Here is a 10,792-nt window from a genome sequence, read left to right on the forward strand (position 1 = left end):
TTTCCGGGGGGGAGAATGGGCTGAAAACTGGTGGTGGCCGGACGTATGGCCGGGACGCGGCGTCGGCCTTGAAGGCTGTGCTGGGGAGGCCGAGCGACGACGGCGGTGAACTTCGGGCCCCCGAAGATTCCTCAAGGAGGCGAAAGTGCGCGGCCGGAGTTCACCCAAATTGCGTCGCTGATGAGCGGCGCCCCGCCACAGACGACCGACAGCCTCCGTCACCCTGGCGAGACCATCAGCCGGACCGCAGCTAAGATGCTCTCCCCTTCTCCACCTTTCCTTGGACTCTTCCTATTCATTTTCTGTGTTGTATATCTCTAAGCCGACTGCACGGGCTTCTTATCCGCCTCCTTCAGTGCACCACACTGTATGTGTTTCTAGCGGACCTATTGTTAGTAGTTGGGGGAAGCCTCGAACCCCGCCTATTGTACACTCTACTGACCCCTTCATTTACTGTTGCCTCCTCCTCGGGCTTGTAACGGCGTGTACTGTTTCTTTTTTTGTGATTAATGTACTTCGTGTCGGTTTCTTGGCAGCTCTGACCCTGACGAGGTGTCAACTGCAGTGTGCTATTAACTCGTCAAACCTTCTGTCTGTCTGTTTTGAATTTCCTGTGAATGTGAAGTAAATGTCCGTTGTTTTGAAACTGTTTTCCCGTGCCCCGTCTCGTGCCTCACGCCAGCGGCCAATCAGGCGTGGACCTATCGCCGGTTAGCAGGTTCGAACCACATCCTCTATTTGTATCCAGGGGGGAGTTGTTTGTCGCTCCTCCTGTCCGAGACATCGGCCACTAAATTACCTCGCGCAATTCTGTGACACACACACAGTGGGCTTTCAGCAGCAGACAAGCTCCAGTTTGTTCAAAGGCCTCAGCCTTTACCATGTTTTAGGGATTGTACAGCCACCAGGCCCGTTTGTAGTGATGTGTCACAGGTTTCCCTGCTTGACTTGAAATGCGCGTATCTATTTCAGGCTCCCCGCCACCAGATGGCCCATCATGAGAAGAGCACCGCACACACCGAGATTCTCGTGGGACACATTTCCCGTTTGACGGCAGAAAATCAGGTAACGTGTTCTGCACGCAAGGTTTCCAATACCTTGAAAAGAGTATGGAGCACAGGGGCAACGTTTTGTGTGTGTTGTACTATAAGCATATCCAGATGCAGCTTACCCCGTACTGGTAGCCCACACTTCAGTAGTCAAACACCTACCATTAACGATGTGTTGCAGCCTTATTCCATTGTTCTGGTTCTGAGAACCTGGTTTACACAGATATATAAAAACAACAGCTGGGTTAGTGCCCGCACTTTCATGAAACGTATTCAAGCACTGTAGCACTGCCTCTAGTGAGTGTTGCAAGATTCTTGTTGGGTTCAAGTTCAGTCTGACATTTTTCGATCCGTACTTTGATTCTTCGCTTCGTTCTTTCATTTTTTGCAAAAGTACTTAGACACTGATTGCAACTCATTTCCACAGCTTCCTTCTTTCACTCCCTCGAAACCATTTTGGTTGCTCTCTTGCAACTTCAAATGAAACTAGAGCACCTGGTTTTGGTCTCATCTCGCCACTTAGCACTCACCGCAGAAAAGGAACCTTGTTGGGCTTGTTGGTTCACGGTAATAATTTACAGCACAGACACACGAAGGACAAAGAAAGAACAGCACAGTATGAGCACTGACTTTTAACAACGTTTAATGGAGGGAAAGACGTCGAGCTTGTATATGAAAAATCGTGAAGAACAACACGTGGTGATTCCTGAATCAGCTATGGGCATAAGCGGAAAGTTTTCATTTTCCCGGTGGGTGGGGGGGAGATAACAATGAGATGCTGTAACGATAGGCTTCGCAACTACCATAACAACGTTCATAATGCAGTCAGTGCACACCTCTGTATTCATTGCTGCAACTGCGATTGAACCCAAGAGTTCGTGTGCACCAAGATCCTCTCTAGACACCACAATAAAGTAGCATGCGAGATAATAGAGGCAGCCGGGATTGCCAGGCTGCAAGATACCTGTGTAAGTGCCCTTTCCTTGGTGCTAATCGAAAAAAAACTGAAGTTTCTACAGAAATCTTGCACGCGTCCATGATTGTCTTTGCAAATGCCCATAGCTGATTCAGGAATCGCCACGTGTTATTTTTCATAATTTTTCGCATACAAGCTTAATATCTTTCCTTTCATTAAAGGAGCAGTGACACGAAAATTTTATGTTACACTTTTATTGCTTTTATCTATGCTTAATGGCCTGGCGAACCTGAAACAGCACTTCAAATACTTCAGCGCGCGATAGTTAATTACATTAAATGGCCTGAAAATCGTTTGTTTCAAATTCCCACACTTTCATCCCAAACGGCGCATATCACAGACTTTCTGCCTGACCTCACCGCTTTGTGCGGATGTCACCGGCGCCCGCTTGGGAGGGTGTTGCACCCGCTCGCCGCTCGTGGGGCTGCGCGCATGAAAAGACGTCACGAGCTTTTGACGAGCGCTGCCGCGTCACTTCTTTTGGCTCTCCCTGGATGATGTCACTGAGTGCCGCTCTGCGCGGTGCTCCGTCGGCGCGATAAATGAGATCCAATTAAACTATGTTCTTCGCGTCGCAGGCTGCTCATATTTCACCCAGGGTATTCTGTTGAGTGAAGGGAGCGAACTGTGCAATAATATTGACGCCGAAAATTGGTGTTGGCACTCGTGGTGTGCTGTTCTTCTTCCATCCTTTGTGTGTCTGTCCTGTAAATTCTTGTCACCATTGAAGTTGAAGGCAGTTGATGGAAGAGTGTTTCCAAGTTACAAATTTCTTCCTTTTTATTTCTTCAAAGCATTTGCTTTTAAACAAGCCGAACGTCTTCATTGCACCTGTCGACACCCTCTTCATGATTGCTGTTGTCTCGTTGCACTAGTCGTTGCTCGTTTGGACTCCTTGCTCACCGCAGAGCAGTTCGCCTGAGCAGTCATTGCACGCCTGATTACAATTCAGACGGTAATCTTTCTTGGACTACTCAGGCGTGTGCTGTCTGGTTGCCGCCGATTTACCTGGACAACCAAAAAGTCTGGTGAAGGAATGCTTGCACATGAAATATTGTCACGAATGACAAGACGACAGATGGATAGAGAAGGGCAAAACAACTGTTTTACTTAGGCGAACTTGTGCCCACAGAACTGAAGAAACGCGAACAGGGAGGCCGCCGTTGAGAAAGAGAGAGCTCTCCTGCACTGCGAACGCGTTGCTCGTCGAGTCCTCTCACGTGCCTCCGCGAGCTGTGCGCTGGACGCCACTCGGCACACTTGCGCGTCCTACCTGGCGCAGAATCTTCTCGAACGTGGTCGCATGACGCGGCGCTGTTCCGGTGGTTGCTCCCCGCCCTCACTAAAAATGGAACGCTTTGTCGGAGCGTGTGGCAATATATGTAGACTATTCCAAACTGCTATAACTGCTGGAATGCCTCATACATGCCAACAATGTTCATTACGAAAAAAAAGAACATAAATATTTGGGGCAAAAGAAAAGTACATATTTGAGAGTACAGTTAGACCTGGATGTAACGATCCTCTGTGTAACGAATTCCTGGATTTGACGAAGTTTTTCAATTCCCCATTGAAGCCCGTGTGTTTTCGACCTCCATGTAACGAAACATCGGGGCAGTTAACCTTGATGCAACAAAGTCGGCCAGCTGATTAGTCATTGTTTTTTGCACTTTTACTCAAAAATTGGCCGGAGAAACGAACTAATTTAGCGAAAATTAGCACTACTGCAAGGAGCCAGCAGCAGTGAAAACGTCTCGACAAGATTCGTCATGATGATGATGATGAACGGTGGGGCTAGCACCATTTCGTGGCTACCGTAGCGGTCACTTCTGATTCTGCTTGCGTAGCATGGCACCACATCAGCTAGCAAGAGTAACTACTCCTCACGTTTTCCCCCGCCCGCACCACGAGTGAGCGTGCGTTTCTGCCTGTGAGTGCGTTTTCGGTTCCAGACTGAAGTTTTGAGGTGCTCGGCTGTCCTGTCGGTGTGTAGCCGCACATCTCCACTTCTGTCTGGGTTTGTTGGTGATGAGTGCTGCTGCTAGAAAACAAAAATGTGGGCCTTTTCAAGAAAAGTGCACAATTTTAGATGCCGTCTATGCTGGCCAGAAAGAAGAACGTTGGCACCTGATAGAGTATCCCAGCTAGCAGCCTCTCAACAAACGTGAGTGTGGCAAAGAGCATCAAATTGGCAAAAAGGCACCCTTTCAGCATGCATCTGGCTCTCCTGATGCGTAAGTGTCAAGTGTCAAAGGTCAAAAGTGATACTTAAGTTGGGTCTGTTAATACAGGGGCAAGTAAGCTTGCTTCTTTGGAGCGCAGTGTAGTAGTGCCCATGCTCATGCAAAAGCAGTGTCCACCACTCGCGCAGTTTTTCATTGTGAAATAAATCGGGAGTTCACCTTCACTGATGTGAAGCATTTTGGCTTCATTTCTGCTGCATTTCCGCAAGCCTTAACTCGAAACCTGCATGTAACGAAAACCTCGATGTAACGAAAAATTGCAAACTTTTGTCAACTTTGTTACATCCAGGTTTAACTGTATCGGCATCCTTTTATTTAAAAATGTAGGGAAACATGGTTTTTAAAACAGAAAATAAAAAGCAATGCGTTAAAATTGGCGTGAGGTGGGGCACGAGAAAAGCACATGCTAGAACAAAAGATGTTGACTCAGCTACGTATAGGGGAAACACAAGGTCCCAACAGATGGTGCGCAAGCAGGGAACGAATTAGGCAAACCTTCATTGCATTCATCACGGCAGCAGCGAGGTTAGGGGAAGGGGGGAGGGTGCTGCGTGTCAGATGGCCATCGTTGCCTTTCGGTGACACTGCGAGAAAAGCAGACAAATACGACAAATACGTGGCCTCCCTTTTTTTTCGTTGGACGACTCTATTCTATGGTGTCCTGACCGCAGCTGGCAAGTAGGGTTTTTCGAAGGAAAGAGCTGCGGAGTTGTTCAATGTACAAGTCCTCTGCACACCTGTCACGGTTCCCAAGTGGTGCTGATCGAAGTATAGGGGCTGGGCAGCTGGACAGTTGGCACAGCCTCCCATCAGTTTCATCGTTTCCTTTGTTGCCATTAACTTTTAGGTCTTGTTTTCGGCGAGTGTGTCCGGGTGAACAAAGTGTAGTCAGAGGTGTTGTGTTGTTGGCTGCACTAACAGCTACAGAGACTCGTCAAGCGCTTTAAACTGATTGATTTCTGTTAGTTTCCATCGCAACAGTTTCTGCACCATCACGAATGATGCAACATTTTGATACACTTGGCTTTAAGAGAGAGGGCTGTACGCATGAGTTTGATTATTGTGCGGTTGTGGAAATGCTGTAGCAGTTTGTGGGTATTTTTTTTTCTGTCAGCAAAAGCTTCGTGCCTTGTGTTTCCCAGTAGGGACGTCGCAGGAGTCTGGGAGCAGATGGTGCACTCCCATGTCCGCCTCTGAAAATTTCATTGCCCATCAAAGGAGTGCAACAGCCTAAGCTACAGCTGCACTGCTTCCTTTTTGTAGAAGAAACACCGATAGACTGCCAAGCAGGTTAAAAATTATCACCGCTGTGCACAAACAAATGTGACCCTTGGCTTGTTAATGAGAAAAATATCCTTGCCGGGCACCTCTGTGCGAACTGTGTGCTCACCGCCGTTTTCTCTTTATCTGCAACAAATGGTAGCGCCGCAGCCTGCTCGAGTCGGCCGTTGATGCTGGCCTTGCAGGTGCACTCAGCCTCAGTGATGTTCCTCGATGTGCGGACAATAAATAATAAGGCATGTAAAATTTGCTTTGCGCACTGCAACGGTTCCACAGCGGATTGAATGTGCTTTTCCAGCTTGTGCGTCATCTGCCAGGCTGCGGTTTGCTCTTACTGAATATGTGCGTAGGCTGCCTTTGGCATTCGCGCATGTTGTACACGACGCAGGCCCAGTAAGGCAGTTCCTTTTCCCAAGAACACTGTCCAATCTGAAAGACCCCTCGCGATTAAGCCGCACTGTGGAACAAGATGCAAAACCTTGCCAGCTGTGATGCTCTGCATTCCACTGACGAGCGTTTTGCCAGAGGTGGCACTGTTCGTCGAAGCGACGGTGGTGCCCCACAACGGCGCCCGGTCCCTGTACTGCGCGTGGGGTTGTTATAGTTCAGGTCCTATGGGTGGCGGCTTTTCGATGAAAGGAAACAAATGCAACGCCACTGCGTGCAAGAATCGTGCTGCTGCACATTAAAATTAAACTGTGGCCCCTGCTGCCTCTTAGCAGAGGCCTTCATTGGGCAGCTTAAGCCACAATGGAGACAACACCATGCACTCATTCGTACATGCACGAAAACACTGATTATTCTGTAGGACTCAATCAAGCAGCTAACGTCTTACTTGCCTGCAACTATACGGGAAACATTTGTGTGCTGTTTACTCAATATTACTGCGCAGCTAGCGGAGAGCAGTAACATCGGTGCTGCGTGCCGCTGTGCACGTGTGATGCTCATATGATGAATGGTTGCAGTTTTTAAAGTAGCACGAATGCTCCCGTTTACTATATAAAAAATTCTCTATTTGAGGATATCTTTCACAACACCGCAGACCTGAAATGGTTCATAATCTCGAAATTCAGCATTGTTTCCTGCTCAATTTCAGGCAGAGTTAAACTTTTCCTTAGAACTAATACGTGGTCCTTCTTTGATGCAGCCTGAAATTTGTTCGTACAGCCAACTTTCTTCATTCCTTACCTGCTGGTGTACAGGTCTGATAAATTTCATCTTTTAATGATAGCTCCATAAATGCGCTTCAACTTTTCCAGAGACTCCTAAAGTGGATCGACGAACGTGAGAAAATTTTCCAAAAGAAGATCAGTGACATGGAGGAGACAATGGTAATGTGTTACTTCTCATCGTTGTAGTGTTCCTTTATCGTGAGACCTTTACTGGCAAAACTTGAACCTCTTCCACACCTTCTCTCAAAAGGCAAGGCTCCAAGAGGAGACGGATATTGCGTTCAATCATCGGATTAGGTTGGATGAGGCCTTGAAGAAACAGGAAGGCGAACTTCAGGTTGGTAACCAGTGATTGACTACACATCACAAGGTGTGCTGAATTCTGCGCAAAAGTTTCGGATTTTAGAGCTTTGTTTCAAACCTCTCGTAATGAGCAAACCAGGGCAGTGCAGTTCCACTAAAGCCACTGCAGATAAAGGATACCTGTTAAAGTGATTGTTTTCTGCAGTAAGATGTGCATGGTAACCTTTCATGGGCACCTAAGGTCCAATTCTCTTAACAGAATGTGCCCGATATGCTGCCCAGAAAATGGGAAAACAGGTATACTGCCCATCCACGTGCACTGAACCGAGAGCTTCTGTCCTTGCCGTTGTGATGTTTACCTCTACAAATAGTAAAGAGGCACCGCAACATGTTGGCCAGAAGAAGAGACGGGCAACCAAGGCATGTTTGCTAGGCTCTCAAACTCATTGCAACTTTGGTGGGCTGCGTGTCACTGAGCACAGAAGTGATTTTATGCGTGCACTCAACTTTGCACCATTTTCTTTGCGGAGGAGAGCCGTCTAACCTTGCATTTCTTGCACCGCTTTCTCCTTAGGCCCAGAAAAATCATCAGCTCCGAGACAGGCGTGACCTCGAAGCACGACTGGACGTAAGTCGGTGGAAGAGCTCAGTGAGCCGTCTTGTGGCTGGTGCACTGTTGCAGCACCACGATCTCCCGGGTTGTTTCCGCTTCCCTTTTTCAGGAAACTGAGCGCTTTGTTACCATCCTTCAGCACGACCTTCGCCTAGGACCGGTACGTAGTTTCCACATTTAAATGCCTTCACTGGCACAAGACAATCAGTGTACTGTGTTATCCTGTACTTGATGAAGTGTCCTTTATGCGGAATTCAGTGCAGGTAGTGTAGTTCCGCCTGCAAAGGTTTCTTCAATTTTTTGCTCCCACTGCTGTCCTGTGCACGTCAGAGCAGTTGTAACAGTCCTCAGTATGTGCACAGTGCCAGTTGACGCAGCTTCAAGTTCGACGCGTGCCCAAGTATGGGGATAGTAAGCACTTTTGACTGTTGCATTCAGTATCCACGCTAGGTAACACTTGTCACCAAGTGTGGAGCTTAATCAGTGTAAAGCAACGCCACATGCCTGTAAGGTGATTTGCCGGCAAGATGATCGTATCCTCGTGCTCTGTGAATGAACACACCGTCCTGCAATGAATAATGGCTTCCTCTAGTCTCGCATCGAGAGATTACCGCGCACGATCGGCCATGGAGACAAACATACGCCCCGCTGCACAAACAACTACCCGAGGGCCACAATGGAATACTTTGCTCCCTGCAAACCAGCAATACTTACCCCCACCTGAGCACAAACCACTACATGTGTATGTAGCCCCCACCCTGGATCCCCGTTTGTGCCGCTTCTGTGAGGATTCATATGTTCGGCGGCTGTACACAAAGCCCACTTGACCCGCCCTATCCCTTCCACACTTATGAGCTTGGGGAAAGCACCTTGGCCAGCTCTTCCCTCGATGTCCAGCGCAAGTTGGCAGAAAGGGAAGAAGACGCGGCCTGTGCCACTGGTCTCCTGGAATGAGGAGGCCACCTTGAAGACTCTCCACTGGGAAACAATAAACATGTTTAGTCCCTCTCTCTCGCTGACTCACAGTTGTGCTCGCTAGCTTTAAATGACCTCAGTGTTTTTTCCCCTTTGGCCGTTTTCTGGGCCCTGTTTCAGCTCCAGGCCGTGTTTGAGCACGTGTGGAAGCTGCAGCCCTACTCTTCGCTCCGGCACGCCTACTCGACCCCTGGCAGCGGCGTCCTGTCATCGGGCGTGCTGTGTGTCAACACCCCCGGCTACCGAATGGAGCTGGTGGCGGACGTGTGCCGTCCCGCTCCCGGCAGTGTTCAGGCGCTCCACCTGGGCCTCAAGATGAGGATCCACCCGGGGGAGCACGACGGCCTCCTGCCGTGGCCTTTCGCTCACAGGGTACGGGGGCCTCCCCGCATCGACTGCACAGTGTCGTAAATTTCTGCGTTGGCTGTGACAACATTATGTTGCTGCTCTGGAAAAAAAGGCACAGATAAAAGTATGCCGACATTGTCGACTGATCAAGGTGTTGGAGAGCACTCTACCTTTTAGAGCACGGTTCTTTATTATCAGGTTCTCATTCAAACTTCACTGAACTCTGGTCTCTTTTGGGAGCTTTTGTTTTTCAAGCACCAAACCCCGTGAAGTATTGTCGTGAGCGCTGTAACAACAGTTTGTTAGCAGTTAGCGAGCTCATATCGTGTGCTATGTATTCTTATAATTGCCAAACTATCTATGTTGCACGTATATATAACTTAATAGTGGACCTTGTGATCTCATCACTGTGCGGGTAGACAGTGTTTGTGAACACCTGTGTTACTCAAAGCACCGATTCATTGATTCTGTTGGCGAAGAAAGGCCATGTTCTAGCAGCACTTGGTGGTCTTATTAAAGGGGAGTGGGTCATTCCGTCAGCTGCCGATAAAAGTTTAAGTTTGCCTTTCTTGCAGATTCGACTTGTTCTGGTGAACCAGTTTGACGACGCAGAGAGTCGCCGCTTTGAGCTGGACACGTCTACGGCTCATCACGCCAGGGACTGCCTGAAGAAGCCCGCAGAGAATGCACCGAACCCGATGTTTGGATACTCCCAGGTCATCCCCATCCCACTGTTGGAAAACGAAAAGAAGGGTTTTCTGGTTCACAACTGCGTAGTGGTGAAGCTCATTGTTTTCACCGCTGATTGAAAGTCTGGTCAGTAGTCTGAGCAGTGGGTCACAGTGTTTTACGCAAGCACCAAACTGTTTGTCTATTGAAAACATTTGTATTGTGAATCAATAAAAAACTGGAGCAGCTACCATAGGAACCTTGCAATGTTGCCATGGTGCACACAGTGTCTTCCCTGGCTGCCACTGGATGGCACTACTCGTCCATGCTGGCAGCGATGCCGCTAAGCAAGCTGGCGTGTGGGGGCCGTGCACAAGTGGTTGGTTCAACGCCAACATTCACGCGGCCTGAGCAGGACACTTCAGGAAAGCGTCAATGCTGATCACAAGTCCCATGAAGGAACATTTTACTTAGTGGTCCGGAGCTTCAAAGGACATGCGAGTTCGGTAAAGCCTGACTGATTTGACTGAACCGCTGCCTTGCCTGCTGCCGCTGTTTGCGTCACGTTTGATCAGTGTCCGACTAGCGATAATGCTAAAATGGCTATGGGAAGGTCAGACTGTAGTCCAAAACCAACTTGCTGGTTGCCTTCAATGTCCCTTTAATGCTGGAACTGCCCACTTGCGCACTGACAAAAATCGGGCCAATATCCTCTTCAATTATTAACTCCAGCCCTAGATACATTTGGTGATTTCAAACCGAATGTAGGTCTCGTTCGACATCATTTGCAGCAAACCGAGCATGCATATGTGGCCAATTCTGTTCCCCTCAGTTGTCCGCAACGTTATCGTGTAACTGTAGAAAACACCAGGCTGGTAACAATTATGCTGCTGACTGAGCTATGCTTTTATGTGGAGGCAATTCTTGGGCAAAACCACTGTGATACGAGAGACGCTAGCGCCAAATGAACATCCCGAGACAATAGAAAGTGACGCTGCTGGTGGCATCTGTGGCAGCCACCAACAGCATCTGTGACAACCGACAGCTCAAATGAAGATTTGCATCGCCTTCCATGCCCCTGCGCAAACTCAAGCCAGCTCAGAAGGGGTTGATAACCACACCGCAGTAGTAAAAAGGCTCTGTAGGCCATGAAGACAAAATGC

At 48.6% G+C, this 10,792-nt stretch overlaps 1 protein-coding gene across 3 annotated transcripts in view; it reads left to right on the top strand.

The window, feature by feature from the left end:
* LOC144142349 (TNF receptor-associated factor 2-like) overlaps nt 1–9,888 on the top strand; it is a 66,738-nt gene extending 56,850 nt beyond the window's left edge. For all 3 annotated transcript variants that reach the window (XM_077673781.1, XM_077673779.1, XM_077673780.1), the window contains exons 7-13: nt 973–1,065; nt 6,809–6,880; nt 6,972–7,058; nt 7,599–7,652; nt 7,747–7,797; nt 8,733–8,984; nt 9,536–9,888. In XM_077673781.1, the coding sequence (XP_077529907.1) occupies nt 973–1,065; nt 6,809–6,880; nt 6,972–7,058; nt 7,599–7,652; nt 7,747–7,797; nt 8,733–8,984; nt 9,536–9,769 (843 nt within the window). In that variant the 3' untranslated portion in view covers nt 9,770–9,888. The remainder of the gene's footprint in view (nt 1–972; nt 1,066–6,808; nt 6,881–6,971; nt 7,059–7,598; nt 7,653–7,746; nt 7,798–8,732; nt 8,985–9,535) is intronic.
* Nucleotides 9,889–10,792: the final 904 nt, after the last annotated feature.

Source organism: Haemaphysalis longicornis, unplaced genomic scaffold (assembly GCF_048455015.1).
Source record: "Haemaphysalis longicornis isolate Haplotype H1 unplaced genomic scaffold, Haemaphysalis longicornis Haplotype H1 scaffold_6, whole genome shotgun sequence".
Lineage (NCBI taxonomy): Eukaryota > Metazoa > Arthropoda > Arachnida > Ixodida > Ixodidae > Haemaphysalis > Haemaphysalis longicornis.